Source organism: Haemaphysalis longicornis, unplaced genomic scaffold (genome assembly GCF_048455015.1).
Source record: "Haemaphysalis longicornis isolate Haplotype H1 unplaced genomic scaffold, Haemaphysalis longicornis Haplotype H1 scaffold_2, whole genome shotgun sequence".
Classification (NCBI taxonomy): Eukaryota; Metazoa; Arthropoda; class Arachnida; order Ixodida; family Ixodidae; genus Haemaphysalis; species Haemaphysalis longicornis.
The window spans coordinates 101,495,971-101,517,492 of NW_027526295.1; the positions used below are offsets into that span (position 1 = coordinate 101,495,971).

At 47.8% G+C, this 21,522-nt stretch overlaps 1 protein-coding gene across 1 annotated transcript; it reads left to right on the forward strand.

The window, feature by feature from the left end:
* Nucleotides 1-194: 194 nt before the first annotated feature.
* Nucleotides 195-16,106, forward strand: LOC144168198 (uncharacterized). The gene is made up of 4 exons (XM_077697234.1): nt 195-320; nt 7,759-8,027; nt 12,796-13,033; nt 15,987-16,106. The coding sequence occupies exons 1-4, from the start codon at nt 195-197 to the stop codon at nt 16,104-16,106; spliced, it is 753 nt and encodes a 250-aa protein (XP_077553360.1).
* The last annotated feature ends 5,416 nt before the right edge of the window (nt 16,107-21,522 follow it).

Genomic DNA, 21,522 nt, shown 5'->3' on the forward strand with positions numbered 1-21,522 from the left:
GCCTGCTTCTATCGCTGCCGCTGACGGCAACCTTTGATACTTTGAGGGAACCCGGTCCACACCATGATCCAACGGAAGAGGATGAAGACAGGCTTGCTGAAGCCGTTGTGGAACGAGGCGAGGCGGTCGAGGCGCCTGTCAGCGTAGCGGAATCTCCAACGAGAGAGGCGGAGGAAACGTTAGCAGCCCCAGCCATGCAGCAAGAACGCCAGCAGTACGTGGCGGGCGACGGCGGGGGCCAGCCAACGGAGCTCTGGCTGCCCCAAGTGGACACCGACGATGCGGTCAGGATTTGGTGCAGTCTCAACCAGCCGAGCCAGGTGAGTAGAGTCTGCAAAAGCCTTGCATAGAAAAATGCCTGCCTGCCTTACCCGGAGTGCGTGTATACAACAAGCGTGACTGCTCTGCTGGTTAATAGGTGTATATGCGGCCCGCGGCATGGAAAAATTATCCCGGATACTTGGCCGTTTAGTAACAGTAGTGAACGACCTCCCGTGAGCATTTTCGTAAAAGTGCGAACCTTTTGACACATTTTCGTGCATGGGTAGTCCGCACGGCCGAAGCTATCGGGTGGATCAAGCTGTGAGCCACTTGAAGAATATACCTTGTGTCATTTAAAATTCCCGGTGCTCACACAACAGTAGTAAAGCCTAATCGCCACATATCACGGCATCCTTGATTGTAGGGGCAAAGATTAATGGTAGCTTGTGCTTTCCTGCGCGGGATTCACAGTATTTTCAGGGCGTGTTCTGAACCAGATTTTCATGGTTCTCATCCCCACTACGGGCTACAGCTTCTTTCACGCTAGAAGGGCGTTCAGGGAATCCTCTTTCCCCTATAAGAATTAACAGTGACGGTGACAGAATGCATGTTTATTTACAGGAGATGTACAAAGCCACCATGATACACTTCGGCGAAGCGTTCTTTCTAAGTTAACGGCAAACCGTTATGCGGGCTTACAAAAAAATGAAGGCTACAGTGGCGTAGAGAGCTTAAAGAAAGCGGTGGAGGCCAAATAGCTCAACGAAATATTGTTGACGGAAGCAGACGCCGTTCACTAGTTCAATGGTACGTAGCAAAGGGAGAGTAGTTTCATCGTATGCGTGTAGTGCCATCGTTTACCTGACAACGTAAAGGCTTAGCACCATCTAGAGTACAGTATCTCGGAGCGCAGAAATGCGGGGGCCTGGCCGACCACTTCGGAATTGTCGCATGATAGTGGCCCATTTTGCGGCCCGTGATGCAGACTGTCCGACAGATTCGCATCTTATACGGCGCGTAGTCAGGATATCTTGAGAGGGTTTATTTCGTAGCCCAAGATTAAACGAGGTCACCAGCCCGTGTTACTGTAGGGGGCCCTCTTACTTGACTGGGATTTTGATTGGGGTTCTATGTCAGGAAGGCGTTCTCGTGGTGGTTTAGGTTCAGATACTCCTGGGCGCACGTTATGTAACATTACACTGGTGACGGGGCTCTGGAGCATGCTGCCAAAGCGCATCATGAACCCTCTGATCGGTTAAACATTTAAAGACGGTCATCTTTTTTGGGATACCTAAACGCAAAAATTCTGGATGTCTGTGGCTGTCATTGAACTCAACTCCCTGGCTAAGAAACACGAAAAAAAAAAGCTCAAATACAATGTACAAATCCATGGGAAAGATTCCAAACGGCCGAAATCGCTGCAATGTCTAATAAAACTCCACATTATACAGCGTAAACGAAACCTGTTCCATTTTTAAGGCGAAATTCAGCTACATAAGTGAGAGTGCCACCGCTTTTTTAAATAAACATACACGTTTGATTGGTTTTTCGTGCTAATGCATTAGATGGGCAATTCACGGAAAAGGCTGATGTTTACGTCTGTGCCAGTGAAAAATTGTCTTAACATCTCTGTACCCCTAATGCGAAATTTGAGCGCATCTAGAACTGCAGTGTTCTCGGTCTCAGCGCATAGCTGCTGCGTCTCAGGAAGTGATCGAGTGATCAGCAAGCGCAGGACGGCGCGCTCTACTCTGGCGTTATTCTCAGCGCATTGCCGCCGCCGAAAATGTTGTTGCAAATCGTGTTTGAGGCTCCCGCGCAAATGTCACGTGGTTAGGATGAGGCATGCACACAACGAAGAGAACGATGAAGGACCGACGTATGTGCCGCACGTACCGCGTGTCGGGCTTCTGTGCTTTTTGCGAACCTGGAAGAGCAAGGCGCTTACTTTCATGGGTGCCTGGTGTGAAATAACGCGAGAAGGAGACAAGGGCCGGGTGTTCTCTAATATCACCACACCTACTTCTTCCTCTTTATTCTCTACTAACCGGAAGCCGTTACTTAGCGGCCTCTTCTTTCTCAACACCTGGTTTTGCGTCTCATTTCTCGGGTGGAACCACGGAGAAATAAGATAAAGACGAGCGCCGACTCCACTCTCCCTGACGGTCCCTTAATGTCCCTCACTCACGGGGCACATTGTAGATGGCGCAGCGAATGGGCGCTGTTAACCAGCTGCCGGAGCCTGCTGATCCTTGCGGGCGCGACGGCGGTACTCATTCCGTCAGCTTTGTCGTCTGTTTCAGCGACGTTTGTTTTGGGTCTGTTGGGCCCAGCTTCGCGTGCGTTTCGAAGACTAGAGCGCATGTTGCAATGTACAGTATTCCTCTGGCTCATTCCTTGTTTTGGTGTTTTAAGAAATCGTCGTCGTGCGATTTCATCTTAGATCTGTTGTGTTAGATTGAAATTTTTTAGCTCGTCTCGATTATTTTTTATAAACGTTCCCTGATAAAGAATAAGTGGTCGTCACATATGCGTCGGTGAGCGATTACCCCACCGCTCATTGCAGCAGCGCGGCGTGATTTAGATTCGGCGCGTCTCATGATAGCGCGCACAGGACATGTTAGAAGACAGACGTCGCGGCGAAAGAAATCAAGCCTCTGAGCAGAGTGAACAAGGGGAGAGCATTGTACAAAGACACAACCACGAGTGGGGTGCGAGAGAGGAAGAGCGCAAAGTGAAAGTTGGGTGGCGGGCAGCGTGGGGACATTATCGTCCCGCGCAAATGATGTTTTTCTGGGCCACATTCGGCGCTCCTCGTTATCTTACTCCGTGGGTGCAACTAATAGACGCCAAGGCGCGGTTTTCCCACAGGTGTCTTGCGCGGCCTCGGCGTACTGCTGTCCTTCTCACACTTTCGCCATGCTTTCCTCATCCGCTTTTCTGCTCGCTCAGTCTCGTTTACCTTCGCGCCCTCTTCGTTCGCTCAGTTACATGGGTGGACGACGGCGCCACGAGACCAGAGTAGCGGGTGCTTAAGAGCTTGCGCTCTAAAAGGATGATGATGGTAATTAGAAATGAAGATATATTGCTGGACTTCTAGGAATGAGTGAGAATCTCGCCACTGACATTTGCGAACTTTAGGCACGGTCGGAAGGATCCTCATGCCTAGCTCAGGCTTGACAAGTCTGCGACGCGCGTTTCATGCTTCTATCGTACAAGTGCCCAGCATGCTAAGCGCTCCTTGTGAGTGGTCGCATTTCCTCGCTTTAGCAGCAGCACTGGCCGCATGTCCGTCCTGTGGTGGCTGACCAGTGGAAGCATCTTGTTGACGTCATTACGCGGCGTTCGTCTGTCGTGTTCAGTCCGACTGAACTTGGTTCATGCTCCCTTTCCACTGGGACGCCGGCTGATCGGCGGCGAGGAGCCGCCGCTGCCGTCGCTTCCGGGAACCAGGAGCTCGGCCGGCAGTTGCGCGAAGGCAGCACCACCGCTGCTGGCCCAGCTTGACGACTCCTCTCTCAACACGCGTCCAGCTGTTCTTTATGCGCTCCCAAGTTGCTCTGTGTGCGGGAATCGATGGTGTAAATTTTTAGATGCAGAGCATCTGATTCACTCGCCTTGTCCCTCCGGCGTCGTCGTCGTCGTCGGCGTTGTCCGCCGACGACGACGGAGTTGTCCCCATTCTCCTCGCCGCGCCAGCTGTGCTCTCCGCCGCTCACTTCCTCTCCTCTCCGATAGCGAACACTTTCTCGCGAGGGGCATTGGATTGAATTCGATTGGATTGGATTGGATTGGATTGGATTGGATTTGGATTGGATAGGATTAAAGTGGATTGTGTTGGATTGTGTTGCGTCATAGCCGGGGCACGTTGCGTCATAGCCGCGGCAGGGGGTTCACGGCACGTTTCACGCGATGGGAGAATCAATCTAACGGAAACAACAACGGAACCCCCTTTGCGTCGCATCTACACAGGCGTTCCCGCGAGGGGAGGCGGGAGTTTTTTTCCTGCGTATACCTTTACTTGATCTAAAGGGGAAAAAATGGGTCAGGCAAAACCATTGCGGCTGTGTAAAGTCCAGCCATGTTTATTTCAATTTTCCTATTAACCCGCCTGATTCACCTCCCTCGGTAGGTACCCCTCTCTGTGCTTTTAAAAAGGCCGAACACCACGTGCGAAGCGCAGGGCGTACCTGCCCGATGATTGGGCCGCTCCGGTGGGGAATCGTTTCGGTTTACCATTGCTTCGCGTTGTTGTCGCGGCAAAAGGCCGTCAGTATCCCGTATAGGACAACTGCGTCTGTATTGCTTAGACTGGCCATTTCCACTTCATACTGTTTTGGTAGGCACCCTCGTCGTTAGAAATGTTCACCTGCTGCCGCCACCATCGGGAGGCTTTGCCCTCCTTGCTTTGTACTTTTCTTATGCTTTAATGGCGTGACGGTGATTGCGCCGTAATGTATGTCTGGAATTTTAGTCCGGATATTTGGCCAAAATGAGAATAGAAACTTTCGAGACATGAAGACAGTTTGAATAACCAGGGAGTAAATAACAGAAATTGTGTCATTAAGCATTCATTCTCCACGTGGATAACACATCAATGGTAGGGCGTAAGTGTGGAGATGTCGTCGGTGTAGAATGAGAGGTCGTTCTTGAGACAGAATTCTCAAAACTCGTTTTATATTTGTTGACGCTTCACCGTACTCAAATATCAGCGACCATTGTGCCACGAAAGTGCGGCGATGCCAAAGCTCCGTAAAGTAGGCATGAACGGAGCGGACTAACACCCGATATCGAAAAGTAATCCCCGTAAAAAGTCAATCGGCTGCAGAACAAATTACAGTAAGCATTTTTAAAGCGAAAAATTTTGAACCGCGAGCTTTCTTATTGGGACCGATGGCGTCTTGTAAGAAAACTAATAAATTTCCACTTAGACTGGTTGGTCGACCAAAAAGGTTCGATAACATCTCTGGACACACTGCGCATGCGTGAACCCGAGCTTCCATTGCGTCAAAATGGTTACTTGAAAAGCTCGAAGAAGAAACGCATTTAGATAAGACAATACACGCATCCGTCATGAAGGAGGAGTAGAATAGTACACATGTATATCATTAACCATGGATCGGTACACATTTATATCGCTCGTAAATGTGTTTACTCAGCGTGCGAAATATCATCGCATGAATTTGTTCTATGTTTGCGATTTGGGTCTTGGAAGGATTGCCGATCGATTAATCGGACGCACTTTCAGCGAAGGCATGACGCTGTTGTTACGCAGTTTTGATGCGAGAACGTTGTCGCGCTTAATTTTCTCAACTTTCTTTACGAAGGGATGGTAAAATTTTATTTTTTAATTCTCTCCTCCTAGCAACAGCGTTCTTGGGGTGTCGACGACGAGGTAGCAGAGATCTAGTGGAGGCTGTTTCCTTAGGTCCGCAGTTTCGTGCCCCTCCGGAACCGTACCAAATAACGCGCACTTTATTTCAGCTGAGAGAACAGTGCACGCGTTCAAAACACACTCTTGCCTTCCAAAAGATTTATATTACGCTGAGCAGGACGAAACAGGGACAATTGATAGCTTTACCGTTTATATATTAGCAATTGTTCTCGGTGACTTTCACTTTCGTGCCGCAAGACACAGACAACAGTAGTTCGGAGCATGTTAAGGAAAGCAATTGAAGCAGTGCCAACCGATACACGTTTATCGGCGTAGACACATTAAAGAGTTATAGCATAGCGGGGAACAGTAACCGGTACGGCTCCCTGTAGGCGACCTGCAACACACCGCGCGCGCAGAGACGACAAAACTGGTTGTGCACATGCGCACGGGCACCGGTTACGGTACCGGAACCGGCACTCCGCTCTGCTGTAACTCTCTGCTGTAACTCTATAGCAACGGTGTATATCGACTTAAAGGTTGCCAGATCAAACGAATGAAACATTCAGTTGTCAAGTAAAAAAAAAATACGAGAACGCAACAGGTAATTCTAAGTATAATTTGTAGGCTGTTTCCACATGTCTATCCATTAGATCACCCAAGCAGCCTACAAACTAAACCTAGACTACTTAACAAAGGTGTTTGAATCACGAGGTTAGCGTGTGGTCTACTTGCCATGGGTTACGAGAGATGTGAAGGCTCTGGTGCTTAAAGGGGCACTGACACAAAATTTTGAAGGCGAGATAACTTCGGATATAGATTGGTGGGAACACATATACATCATCTGCAAAATATCAGCGGCGAATACAGCCTAGAACTTATTTAAAATCAATTTTAAAGTGTGCGAAACGAAACCGAGCAGCCAGCAGAGGACCACGCGCAATTGTAAATAAACAACATCCACACACGTCACGAGTTTGTGTTTGCCGCTTCCGCACTGCCGGCGCTTTTTGCCGGCTCGCCCGGCTCGCCGCTTCAATCGGAGGGCCGGAGGGCGGAGCTTCTGCTCTCGAGAACGAACGACCCGATCGTTGGCGGCGGACCTAGGCGCCGTGATTTCGTCAGCTCATCGGGCAGTTGGCCACGACCAAAGTTCTACAGCGATTCCAGGCACTCTGTTTCTATTACTGTTTATTACCATTGGATGCGAAAACGCGGCGGAGGCACGAAAAGCCCACTGAGCTAGCCGCACGGTCGCTGTGCAGGCGGCGGCCACGGCCGCGGCCGGTGCAGGTAGCTCGAGTGATAGCTTGTTACCGCTGTACGAAATTGTCCCCAAGTCCCGACCATGGTGGCTTACATGAGAAAGGAGTTAATGATGCGATGGCGGGTTGCATTAAAAATTGTCATCTGCACCGCTTACGAGAGCGGCACGCGAATATCCGCCGCAGTGCTAAGCCGAACACATTTGTAGGCGGACCTGTAGGCAGACCGGCCGGCTGCTCCCAGCGCGCGTCTTGCCACCCACCGTCTCGAGCGTCGCGCGTCGTTCTTTAGCCGCGGTAGCATTTGCACTCGCAGCGCCTGCGTCACATCCACGGTCGCTTTTTAATTAAGCGCCTCACGAGATCAGTACGGGGGGGCATTCGCAGAAACTGCCGTCGATGCGGATTCGACAGTGCTACGGCGGCTCTGCTCTGTGATATCCCTCTGACGGTCACGTGGTCAGCTTTGTTCACACAAAATCCACAAAATCCATCGTTTCGCGGCACTCGCTGAAACCGAAACTGCGACTGGCCGCATTGAAAGTGCCTCTAATTAAACAACCGTCGCACGCTGAAGCAAATGAGGTTTCTACAGGTTATAAGTAGGTCACTACTTATCGCAACAAAAAAAACAAGATGCAAAATTTTTGTGTCAGTGCCCCTTTAAAACATGTTAAGGTGCACTGTGCTCTCTGGCGACAATTCGAGAGGGACGAGGAGGTCTGGTGAAATTTTGTGAGGCAATTCGTAACTACTGCTTGTCCGTGTTTGTCCCAGCTTCGCGTTTAAATTCCGTCTTGGAAGCGACACTGCTCGGACTGCTCGACAAGTTTATCGAAAATTCGCGTCTCTTTGCAGCTGGCGAAGGGTACCCCGAGCGCATGGATGAAGGCTGATGAAGAGCCGTCGACGATTGGCAGCGACGTTACGGGGGACGAAGAGTATGAAGACGACGAGGAGGATGAGGAAGACGAGGAATACGACGACGAAGAGACGAGCAGCAGCGAGACCTCGTCGAGCTCCCCCTTCGATTCCACCATCACGTCGGGAATGCTGCGTCGGTGGAAGCGCATCCGCGAGCGCTACGTCGACAACCCGGACATCATCGGGGACACATACGTCTACAGGTACGCATGCACGAATGGACGTGGATCTCTGCTTTTTCCAAGACGATACAGGGTGCGTTGCGATAGCAGCCAGCAGACAATATACCACATATTGCGCTGCACGTTTTCAAGCAGTGTGGTGCCAGTTATGTCTCTGCTTGCTTTCGGACAAACCAGCACCCGTCTTCCAAAAGAAAATGCGCAGAAAGGAAAACTGGTTCTTCACGGACCTTCGTATCCGTTCGATTTTTCCGAAGTTGCGAGCTACGGTTCAATGCAGCGTATCGCGGACACGTTTGCCGTGCAGCAGGCCGCCGTCGTTCCTGTTTTAGCGCTGATTAAATTTTAGCAGCAAGCACCATGAGTCCATGACGAATGATTACGCAATAGGCAGCAAAAGACGCTGTACTAGGCTAAAAAAAATTACACCATCTTCCCGTGGAGAACCCTGATGAGGATACGAAGCATCATGGGGGTTCCGTGTGGGTCTGTTGTGTTGCCGTTATGTTGAGTGATCTGGTGTTTAGTAGCGCCAGAGGGAATTCCGCGTCCGGGTCCACACCGGTGGTAAAGGCACGCAAGTACTGTTGTGTGACGGGGAGTAAGCGGTGGTTCTCGAGGCTCCGAAACTCGTCCATCATGCTCTTGTCGATGTTGTCGTTTCTGTGGTGGAATCGGTAGTCTCCGTCAGCGTTGTTGAGGTAAAGGTTGTTGACGTTGGTGCACCGGCTGAGAGCAACGTACACGCCCTCCTCTTCGGAGCTTTGTCTTCTTCTCCCTCTTCTTCAGCGGTTCCCCTACGGGAAGATTACGACGGTGGTTGAACGCGAAGCTATCTCGTGATGGATTCTTTCGTTGGCCAATCCCTACGGGCATCCTGCCACAATCTTTATCAGAGGCGCTGCGGACAGGGCACGTACAAGTGACATCCCCCCGAGCAAGAGATGCTCCGCATCTAAAACTTCGTGCGCATTCTTAGAAGTGCGAATGGTCGAATATTGCGTAAGCTTCCTCCCAGTCGCCCTGTTTTACACCATGTCTTCATGAAATCGTTTTATCAACTAATAATAAATGCGTTCCCAGAAAACAACATTACAGTGACAGTATAGGTAGTTGCGTACCAAAATGTGGGGCAGGAGGCCGTCTAATTAAACGCTCTAACACGCTGCCTATCCCTTTTAACGCCATTAACGAAGCCTGATACGTCGGCTTCACCACGGTGCGCTAATGCACTTTAGGGATAGCATTTTATTAGGGGCCATGCAAGCAGTCTTCTAAGAAAATAGGAAGGCCAGATGGCCTTTTTATGAATTCCCCTTATGATTCCATGTATGCCTATGCCGTTCTGACACTTGTCACAGACAGGCGACGGGAAGGGCAGTTGTTGGGGGAGGTATTGTAAGAATCAGTATAAATCAAATTTCATAAAGGGAGCAAATGAAACGAAAGGCCTGGCCCACAGGTATGAGTGAGACAAATTGCAACGACATTTCTTCCTGTTGTGGTATAGAGAAGTACGATAGTGGTAGGTCCCATGACTGAGGCGGCGATGCTGTACAGGGATTCTTTGTAATTGAAGTGAAGAGAGAGCATTAGTGCACCATTAACCTTCTCATTACTTATGATACGTATCTTTCAAGGAATTACCCATCAATAGTGAAAAAATGCGTCCGGTCTAACACTTCGAAACCTAGTTATTACAAGCGAATGGCTTGTTTCGCTTGGTTTTTCGAGCCATACGCACCTACTGTTTCGTGCAACTTAGGGTACTGGATGACTGGATTCATCCTGTTGCTGGCTGTGAAGCGCGCGCACAGACCTCCCCGCCGGCGTGTCACCCATGGCGAGGCTGAGCGCCCAAGCGGCGGCGAAGCAGCCGTAAACCATCACGTGCTACCGGAATGGCAAGTCCGAGCGAACGCAGCAGCGATGGTCTCCACGGCTCAAGGTCATGGCGAAGCGATGATTGGGCTTGTGACACACAGCGTCCGTAATAGGGCTTTAGCTCTCGGAAACAGGAGAGAAAACATTGACACAGATAACACATCGCTTTGTGCAGTGCAACGCAATGTGGTCGAAGACACTAAAATGGAACAAACTTTTGGTATCAGCAAGTTGGGGCCACATTGCACATAATGGCACTTTTAGGTATTAAATCACGAACTTAATCACGAGCCCCGCCGCCGAGGTGTGGGACAAAAGTAGTATACCGTAAGGATAGCAGAAACAGACCGAATGCTACTAACAAAAAAACTTTGGAATTAAGTAAAACACCGTAAGTAAAGACATTTCAAGTGCTTCAGTATACTTTAAAACCATCATTTTGTAAAGGAGGCGGTAGAATAGCCTTGACAATTTTGTAGAAGCTTTTTGAAGCATGAATGACTGCCAACTCCAGCAGCTAGAGTGCCCTCAACGTTTCCAAAGGGTGTAGGGCACCACATCCCTTATCTGAAGAGGGCGCATGAAAAGACAGACGTACCTGACTGTTCGCGTACTTCGTGGAGCTACCACCCGTCATTGCAGTTCCTATGGTCTATTAACGCAGCCAAATATTGGTTTTCGCTTGCGTTTTGACACTTTATTAAAGTAAACGAATAACATCGCAGATTGAACCAGCCAGAGCAGGGCATAAACTCCTAACGTGAGGTTCCCGCTTTGTTTGGTCAATATAGACAAAAAGGTCGTCTTTTAACATACCACAAAGGGGCGCCGAGGACAGTGAACAACTTGCCTGATTACATTGAGAGAGAGAGAAAAAAACTTTAATAAACCGAGCTTGTCTTTAGCGTGAGAAGTTGGTGGCCGTTGTTATCAGCCCAACAACGACCGAGGCGGCCCTTGCGATCAGGGAGGTCTGTAGCTCCCTGTCGTGGTATGCCAGTGCTTCTCTCCACTGCTCAGCTGTGGTGATTCGGGGATACGGATTTTGGGGAGAGGCCCACAGAATGTGGGGTAGGGTGGCTGGGGCTGTGCAGAGGGTGCAGTTCGGGGATGGGGCTTGTGTTGGGTGGATTAGGTGTGCAGGCGGGTTGGGTGTGGGTGTGTGTTCATTGTGAGTTCCGGGTGCGGGGGTGCTAGCTTTCGCCTGCAGAGGCGGTAATGTTCCATAATATTGGTATAGTTATGGAGACTGTCTCTGGATGACCTTGCCCCGTGGGATGGGTCGGGCGCCACTCCAGCTCGCAGGGTAAGATCTCTAGCCTGAGAGTGTGCGGTTTCGTTTTTTTTCTGTCCGGCGTGGGCCGGTGTCCATAGTATGTCTACTGGAGTGAGCGGGATTCTTCTGAACAATTTTGAGTGCCAGTAATGAAATGTTGCCCTGGGAGAAGTTTTGAATAGCGCTTTTGGAATCTGACATAATTGTGGGGGCCGTGGGGCGTTGCGTCAATGCTACGGCTATTTGCTGCCTGTTCCGCCTGTGCTGGGTTTTTTGTGGGCATGATTATTGCATGCACTGGTGGCTCGTCTGCGCCTTTCGTTACGACAATGGCGAATGCTGTTTTATGTCGGTATTCGGCGGCATCCACGAAGAGGGTGTTTTCACCTGGAGGGTATCTTTTTTGTAGGTATTGCGCCCTGAGTTCTCGTCTCGTCTGTATCGGTGATGTGTTGAGTGCATATGCTGCGGCAGTGGTTTTATGATTAGGTTGTATCTTATTTCTAATGGAATGGGCTTTTTCTCAGCTATTATTGCCAGGGGGGTTGATTCTCAGCTGTTTTGGTATATGTCGACCTGTGGGAGTTTTGGTCAGACCGACTGATTGATTAGTTAAATGCGCTTTATTAATTCCGCGCAATTGTTGTATATGCCTAGCTCATCGAGTCTAGCGTTAGATGTACTTAAAGGTATTTGTAATGCTGCTTTGTATGCTTTTCTAATTATTGTATTTATTGTTTTCATTTCTTGGGCGCTTAGATAACGGTAGGGGATGGAGAACGTAATTCGGCTGATTTCAAATGCTTGAATCAGGCAAATTCGGTCTCGCTTACTGCTATTCGATTGGTGATTTTTTTGATGAGGCATATGGTTTGGTTTACATGTCCAATCATACTACCGACAATAATAGGTTTTCAAGCGGGAATCTCCACAAGAGATATACTACTGCAACTTAAACAAGAAATAATAACCCCAGCAAATCACTTTGACACAGCAGCAATCCTAGCCCTAGACCTCCACAAAGCGTTCGACAACTTTAAACACTCAGCAATTGTAAACAACTTTCAAGCAACAAACCCCCGACAAACCGACAAAGAACTTACAGATACATTCTGATTACATTGAAGTCGACAATGTACGGGCCATGTTCTGAGCCTGTTCGAGCTAGGTAAGCAGTTTTTACGAGAGGACTATCCAGAAATGTTTGGTTTCTTTGGCATGATCTTGCTCACCGATTTGCTGCCAGCTCTTCCAATACGCTGGCAAGTGCCCTTGGCAGGATTTAGCGAGCACGTGTAACAAGCGCAAATGAAAAGTTGGGTGTGACTAAAGGTAGAGAACATTGAAAGTTTTAAGACTGGGCCAGCACCAACTAATATCGCGCACCAGTGTAAGACCACTGTGGCAGTTCGTGAAACAGCCACGTACGGCGAATAGTGTGTTTGTTGTTGCCTCATTTACACGCATAAGCAGGCTCCAGAAGTCATCCGAATGGTAAAAATAAAGGATTACATGCGTTAAATTGCGCAACCCGGGCATAAATTCGCTTGAATGTTCTTTCAAACATAGCTCCAAATATGTGATGTCCGGCTGACCTTTGTATGATTGGAAATATTTGCATTCGTGCAGGGTTCTCACGTACCTGGGCCATCCCCACTGGCGCAAGATGGACGCTCCGTCATTCCCGGCTTCCGGTGACTCCCCGAATCCGTCGACCTCGTTGCGTGCCACCATGGCTGTCCGGCTTGAGGACCTCCGTCAGAAGAGGCTCCAATTGAAGGCCGTCCAGAGAAATCTCAAGGACTGTCGCGAGCCCGTCAGCCGTGCCATGCTGGAGGGGCCGCGCCGAGCCGTGCGACAGCTAGAGGTGGGTACGAAGATCATGAGCGGGAAGCCGGAGTAAGCACAGTCAGTCTTAGTATCACGCAATGCAAGACTGCTGTTAGATGCAGTCTTGCAAATTTCATACCCGAAGATGTGGTATTCAATGCCTGCACTGTGTTTACTCAGGGGCGGTGGTTAATTATTTGTTTGGTGCTACTGCTGACGCTGTTTTTTGGTTAATAATTTATTTATCATAGTACCCAGAGCGCTTTTTAGACGGCATAACGGGAGGGGGGATAGGGGAAAAAGGGAAAAAATTATGTTCCCTCCAAAAATAAAAACAGCCTAAATAAAAATGGGAACAACCCTGCACCAGCTAGGCTATAGCAGGTTAATGCCGATCAGTAGAATAAAAGAACAAGAAGCCGAGGCTCCAAAACCTTTTAGAAGAAAAGCCAATGGTTTACAAAAAAAAATTGAGGCTTTTGCTTTGCTCGGCGTGAAAACAACGCAAAGGAGCACCCACACGGAGTTGACTCATAAATGCAAGTAGAGGAAGCGTCTCAGGTAACACACACCGCACCCAACTCCCTACGCCCACTGTTCTCCCAAACCACCGCTAAGCCCTCCATACATCCATGAAAAGAAAAACGCACAGTGCGCAGTGCACAGCCCTCCCCCCACCTCCCGAAAAAAAATTAAAGTATAACAATAACAATGAAGTCCCAAAAAAGTCCCAATAAACCACCGCCAACCACCCCAAAACACTACAGTCCCCCGACCACAATGTCCAGCACCAGGAACCGAACACCGTCCTCCAGGTCGCCCACAAGCACGCCCCACCGCACGGTCCCCCCTGCCAACACCAAACACAAGTCCGTCCCAACAGTCCACAAGGCGCAGAGTTCAGAGTCCGCAGCTGAGAGTCCATGCGCAAGTCCTATCAGCTCAGAGTCCATATCTAGAGCCGCAAACTTATCATCAGCGGTCCCAACAAAGCGGTGTCCCCAGGGTGGAACCGGGCACAGCCAAGATAAACCCCGGCAACACCGCAGCAGCTGCACCACAAGAGCGGCGCCGAAAGCGCCTCACTCCCCAGCACGCATTTCACCGTCCCAGGATCTCCACCTCCAACGATCTCTGCGAATAAATAAAGAAAGAAAACCCAGCCCCAACAACCTACCGACAAGGGGGATCAAGACATCCCCTCCCCCCTTGTCGCGGTGTCAATACACCATCCGAACTTTTCCGAGCGGTGCATTTCCCCTCTTTTTACCTTTTTTCTCGCCCATGGTATTTACACACGGCATCCACATATTAAAATTGGAAAACAAAAATGGGATCAGACAACAGAAATACGATATTGGCTGGGCGCAATTTCTTACAGGCGGCGTAAAACACCCATAAAAAATATATCTGGCTGCGCGACAGGAAGGAGGGGGGGGGGCAGTTCTGAGGTAGGTATCAGGAAATGGAAAAATGCAATAATATAAAATAGCAAACAGAAATTGCATTAAAGCACTACAAAGAAGCCGAAAATGGGCATCGCCAAAGATATCACATTACAAACAGCAAGAAAACCCATCATTGGGAATATATAGTGAACATCATTCGGTAGTTTATTCACCTCGCTATGTTTTTAGGGAAAGAGGTGTTCAAACTATCCACGTCTACAGCGTATTTACTTTACACGAATGGTCAGTCCATAACGAAACATAGCCTCATTAAATATCTGCTTCTGTTGATCCCACTTTTTTTATGGAATGTGTAATAAAAAAAAAGAAAGTGTCTTAGCACGTATGCCTACCACGCTGAAGTGAACCCCAACACCTAGGCTACTCTTATCACTCCACACACTGAAGTTCCGTTAGTAGTTATTAAAAAGGAATCGAGTACCCAAGTTCTGCCTCCTTTCTTGCTTCTGGATATCAATCTTCGTACGAAATTAACCGTAGCACTGTGCAAGAAAACTCGAATATGGGACTGGTAACGAACAGATCGATTGCAGTTTTAATGCACCGAAGATACATCTCGGCAATCAGGTGCGATTTAGTGGCGGTCTCTGGATTAATTTTGGCCACCTCAGGATCTTTAGCGTGCGACCCATTCTTGACCCATGGGCGGTTTTCTATTTCGCCTCCATAAGAAAAGTAGTGGTCGTGAACAGCAACTCTTTGGTATTCACTGAAAGTACTTCGCAATGTGACGTAAAAAACCAGAATTCGAAAAGTGCTAGATCAAGCATAATTTATATGACGGCGCCAAGACAGGTCAGAAGAGGGATACGCACTTAAAATACATCACACATGGTTTTCAATGTGGCTTGATGCCACACCGGTCATTAAAATGTAAATCTTCACCTAGTTCCTTGTTATTATTGACTTTGTATTTATCCAGTGAGGGTCTGTAAAGGTTGAGTTCGCTCGCAATTCGTTAAATGCTACCCTGCCAGTATGTCGTCGTAACAGCACACCTTACCGAATGGTTCGGCAGTTTTTCGAAGAACAAAATGCGTAAATCGACAAAAAAAAATGTGGGTATCGAGGACAAATTCTCGGAATTAACTTAACGAAGGCATTAGGGAACTTCAATTTTTCTCTTCGAGAGCCCTTTAAATAACAGGGCTTTGAAAACTGCAATGAGTTACTTAGTTTCCTAAGTAACAAAACACGCGTCATTTCGCTGCGCAATAATTTCTATTTCAACACAGCAACAAATTGGTTATAACTGTTTCGTTTTAGTCGACTTGTACCTGCCTAGTTTGGCATGAATTGATTTACATACGTTTTAACTTTTTATGTCCGTTTTATTGTTCCTAAAAATTGTTTCGCATGTTTGTTTCGTAATAAGGTAACAGGCCTAATATTATAGGAACACGTTATTAATGAACGATAATCGCCGCTTTCGCGGAAAAGGTTCAACTGATTGTTTGTATAACCATATGTTGCATTTCACCGTTACCGTTTTCCTTCTTTACCTGGTGGCTGATGCGACAGAAAGAGCTCCTGTCTCTGCACGAGGAGATGTCGAAGGCAGAGGCGATGAATCCGGGGTCTGCCAAGGAGGAGCTCGCAGCGGCGACGGAAGACGCTGCCACCGTCAACCAAGACCCGTGAACTCCAGCCAGGAAGGAGGCTCTTGGTTTTGCTATTTTTGAAACCAGCCGGTGTACAGTCCTTTCATGTACTCAGTTGATAAAAGCGAACAGTGGATTACGCTGAATCTTGTACATTCTTTAGAGAATAGAGAATAGAGAATACGTTTTTTTATCGGTAATGTTGCTTTCTTTTCTTTCTCAGCTCCCCAGTTTTTTCTCAATAAAGAAATTCGGAACACCAGAACTTGGCTTTTGCTCCAAGTACTGGTAAGGTGTAAGGTGTCCTAATAAACTTCACGCCTGTTTACATCGTCGAGTTATTCACAACAGAAATGCTCACGCATGCAACCATGCGTAGTTCATACACGATTTTCATTGGGATGCCCTGGGTGGTCAGTGCCTACAAAACGTAGGTTGTTTTTGTTTTTGTGACCAATTTACGAGTCAGGAGTGCTGAATCGACTTCATATGACCTTTTGGAGGTGATGTATTTGTACACAGTGTCGAGTGGCCTGCTACCGCAGGTACTTTCGAAATACTATCACAATTAGCAAAGCTATCGCGTGTAAGAAAAGAGCACATTGATGCATTCTTCAGTGCTTGCTTCGTACTTATATCGACTTGTGGAAGACGCGCTGCGCTGGTATGATGACGGTGACAAACCTGATCGCGTATAAACAAACAGACTCATGGGTGTTTAAAGAATTTAAATACTGAAGTGTGTAGGTGCATGCCCTACCAGCCGCTTGTACAGGGTGGTCTGACGATAATTGGAACACCGTAAAAACTTTTTAATTCTTAGCATTCTTTACTGAGTCCCCCCACAGCCAGGGCCGTGTAAAGCACTGCGTTTCCACAATAATGCAGATTTTGCGAAAGCTCTAAAGGTAATCATTAGAATAACGTAAATGCAAATAATTGGTCGAATGAAATGTTTAAAAACTAAAAAATAACAAAAATATGAAATATGGAAAATGTCAAATCGTATACCGCATGCCATTTCCCCAATAATGCAGATTTCGCATAAGTTTCACCTGCAATCGTTATAATAGCGTAAATGGAGATAATTGGTCAAACGAAAGTCTGAGAAACTAAAAAAAAATAAAAATATAAATTAATAAACAAAATAGCGAACCGTGTAACGCCCTGCATTACCAGAACAATGCGGATTTCAGGAAAGTTGCAAATCTAATGGTTATAATAACGTAAATGGTGATAATTGGTCGCACGAAATTTAAACTAAAACAGAAGAAAATATTAAATAATCACGGAAAATGGCAAAACGTATATATATATAACGCATGACATTTCAACAATAATCCAGATATCGCGAAAGTTTCAGCTGTAATCGTTATGATATAAATAGACATAATTGGTCTGACAGGGTTTAGGAAACAAAATCTGGCTGGGAAATCTCACACTCAACACAGGAGGCCTAGGAATAATACGCATTAGTAGATGAATCTCTGAATTTCTGCAGAATTTTTTTGATCGAACCGCCGCTGTGTTCGAGCTCAAACGTGACACGAACATCGCATTTTGTGGTTTATTTTGTAGGACACCGGGAACAAAGACGGTACTTACCTGTTTATGCTGAAAATAAATAAAAACTATTTACGTCTATGGGCAAATGGAGGCCGATTTGGACGTGCGAGCCAGCGCAAGCTGGTCTTGGAACGATGGCGCCACCTGGGGCATGAAGAGCGAAACGCATTTTTGGGATTAACGGTAGGAAGGAGCCAAACGGTGCAGCAGACGATCAGAAAATCTCTTTCGTCCCTAGTTTACGATGATCCCAAATACCTGCATCACAGCTGACACCAATCATAATAAAATGTTTCCGTGGTTGGTCGTTTCCAAAAAATTGGGCTCATCTCCCCGCGAGGGGTACTCGAGTAAATGCGTCGCATAGGGGGTGGGTGTATTGCGTTAACGTTTAGTGTTTGGGGAGTTGGTGGTAGTGAATGCGTTGTATCAGCAGCTTCTTGACGTAGTTTGAATGAGTCAAGGATATAAGGCGCGTTCGTAGCGTCCCATTCTGTGTCGGCTTTGTGGCGCAGTGGGTAGAGCACCATGTACATTGCGTTCCGCCCGCAGGGTCGAGGGATCGAAACCGGGCGCCGGATAGTATTTTTTTTTGTATAGTGTAGGGGGAGGGGTGCGGACTACGACTACGGACGTCAACGCGGGTGACATCGTGAGTTACTTAAATGCTCTGCATTTAATAAATGTTGGATTTGTTTCCTCACCTGCTTTCATATTTTCTGATCGTCTGCTAGCTTTTACAGGTTATCCGGCTCCGTGAAATCAACCTCACGATTCTTGCTTTGTCCTTGTTTGTTTGTTTTCGTTTTATTTTTAAATGTGCGTGTTTGTGCTGTGCCTGCCTGTCTGTCATCGCGAAGTGTGGAGATGAGAGCTTTTTCTGCGGAAGAAAAGGCAGCTGCGGTGTGTTTCCTGCTAACGACGAAGTCGTACAATGGAGTACGCACCCCCTTCAAGAAAATATTCAGCAAGCGACCCCCGAGATACTATTCTGTCCTTCGGTGGAGGGACGCATCTGAAGCGAAGGGATACTTACAAGGAGAAGTGCCGAAAGAAAGCGTGCTGGCGTTCGGTTCTTGTCGAGGACGTAGTAGGAGCTTTCGAAGCCAATCCGCGCTTATCATGCAGGCCTGCGGGGCTAATGTTCGAGACGTCGGCGTCAACCGTCAGCCGTGCCTTGAAGGCAAAAGGCTTCAGGCATTATAAATTGCAGGTCCACCAGAGACTGAAGGGACGACGACAAGGGCGTTGTTTGATCTTTTGTCGTTTCGAGCTCAGGTGAATCGTGGCAGACCCTGGGCAACTGTCGTTTCTCGCCTATTCATAGATGAGGCAGCCCTTCATTTGGACGGGCGTGTGAACTGCCAATGCGCGCGTTTTGGGTCCAAACAAATCCGAATTTTGTGACCACAAAAGCAGTAAATTCCCCCAGCGTCATCTTCTGGCGCGGAATCTGGCGAGAGGGGGTGATAGGGCCGTTTTGTCGACGGCACTGTCACAGCCGAAACGTACTTGAAGAAGACTTTTTGCCCGAACTGGTGCAATATCATATGAAGAAAGATGTTTACGTTTTTCACCAGGATGGAGCACCTGCCCACTTCGCCACCGAACTCGGCCGTTGGCTTGACGCCAACTTTCCTAACCGCTGGATGGGGCGAGCTTCGGTCTCGATGCCCTGGCCTCCGCGCTCTCCCTACCTCACACCCAGCGACTTCTTTGTGGGGGGTAATGCGAAATCCCTGGTGTACCGCAGCGGCCCAGTGGCAAATCTCGCGACCCTCGCAAGATGCATCCAGGCCGCTTTCACCGCCATCGACGACAAGATGAGGGAAGCGGTCTAATTATCTTGTTTAATTACCTTTTTACATTTTTTTTAAATTTTCAATGCAAACATTCATTTTCAATGTATTTAATTTACCCGTTATACCTCGGTGGAACGGGAAGGGTTTCAGTTCATGAGCCCGTTGAATAAAGTCTATGATGCCTATGCTGATAGGCTGCAGAAGAGCATCGATGCTGACGGTTGAGTAATTGGTGCCAAAAGAATGAGTCATACCCACTCAGACGCATTGGCCAGGAAATGGGCGCTAACTGGGGGGAAAAAAGCCGGTCTCGGGAATAAACGAAATAAAGTGTGCACGAAGTACTCGGTTAGGAAAAAAGTGTATATAAGCGGGAATAAAAAAGATAATAAGTAGACTGCCAGAAAATGAGATGCGGCAGACACACCAACTATAAAATCAACACTACTGAATAAGGAAAGGATAGGCAGAATAACAGCCGTGAAAAGTACGTAAAGAAGTAAAGCATGAAGATACAGCAGTGAAGGAGAGGCAGTGAGCGGGAAGGCGGTGGGTACAGGCGCGGAAATATTTCATAAAGCAGCCCGCCATCTTCATCTAGCGGCTAGCACGGTAGACGGCGAGATTCAGAAACGAATGAATTTAGAGCGCTACAAAGATACGCGCGGCAAAAACAGAGGACTTTCGCCCCGAAGGATAATATTAGAGGAACAGAGATCGGGTGGGCCAATTGACTATATGTGTTTTCCAGATATCTTTTTCGTATGGAGGTGAACCGTCGGCAGAAGAGGAAAAAATGTTGTATTGTTTCTAATTCATTACAAAATGCACAAAAGGGTGAGGGGGCCAGATCATAGCGGTGCAAATAATAATTGAAATTTGGTACGCCACAGCGAAAGTTAGGCCAACTTCACATTCTCGTGATTGACTAATCCGGCACTTCCATGAGTACCGGAGGTGCTCAAGCTCTGAACCTACGCACGCAGTTTCAGCCATGCTTTGTAAGAGGCCTAATCTACGAAAACGTGCCGTGGTGAGAAAATGTACGAGTGGCAGGATTTCCGCCACTGGGCCATCCAATGCAAGTCCCGCCAACTTATCTGCCGATTCGTTAATCCAGATGCCAGCGCGTCCAGGTACCCACACCCAACGAAGTTCTCGTACTGATGTAGGCAATAACTAATTCAGGGCTCGACGTAGAGGAGATGTATTTGGGGACGAAAGAACAGTGCAAACTGAGAGATAGTCAGTAATCACTATTACATGTTGTTTAGCAGAATATAACTTTCGAAGGGCAAGGATAATTGCCAAGTATTCTGCATGAAAAGAACTAGTGAAGTCAGGTAGTCGGACGGAAAAGGCCCAATCTAAATCGGGAGAAACAAATACCCACGTCTGCCTTCTCATTTCGGACGGAAGCATCAGTGGCAATGATGACATGAGAAGGGAGACCTGTAAAGTGATCCTGCAAAAGGCCGGATAAGACATTCGACGGGAGCAATTTAGTATTCCTGGGGAAAATTTCATCGAAAGCTATATCTAAGGATGAGACATAACGATTAGGTACGGTAACAGATAATTGGGTCACACGTAACGGGTCTGGTAACGATTGTACCAATACCAGTTGTGGGCGCTTGAACTAGGGTCGTGGGCTGCTGCTGAAAAACAACGACGTCTGTTACAAAGGTAGTTTGCGGTCTGGATATGGGAGACGCGATAACTCTTAGGAATGCATCAACAGTGAAGGCGTGCAGGCGGGAGACTAGTGTGGGAATTCGAGTGTCCATGTACAAAACATTTATTTTGCACATATCGTACAAAAACCTAGACATAGTCTGAGGGCTTGCCGTTCGCTGACGGTGTTCACTTCGAAGAATGAGGACTTGAACACTCTGTTTTTTATAACTGTTTACTTTGAGTACTGCATGAACCGCTGAAATGAGAATATTCCGTTTTTTTTTACTTGGACGACGGCGTGAATTTCCGGGAAAAAGGTCCTTGTTAGGACCAATAAATACTGTATAGCAAAAGCATCTGAACTTGTGCGTCCCCCAATGTCCTTTCTCTAATTCTTAACGTAGCAAAATT

Excerpts from the sequence above, each read along its gene's own strand:
- LOC144168198 (XM_077697234.1), top strand. The coding sequence starts at position 195 with ATGCAGCAAGAACGCCAGCAGTACGTGGCGGGCGACGGCGGGGGCCAG. Across the intron at positions 321-7,758 it reads GTCTCAACCAGCCGAGCCAG|CTGGCGAAGGGTACCCCGAG; the intron begins GTGAGTAGAGTC and ends GTCTCTTTGCAG. Across the intron at positions 8,028-12,795 it reads GGGGACACATACGTCTACAG|GGTTCTCACGTACCTGGGCC; the intron begins GTACGCATGCAC and ends GCATTCGTGCAG.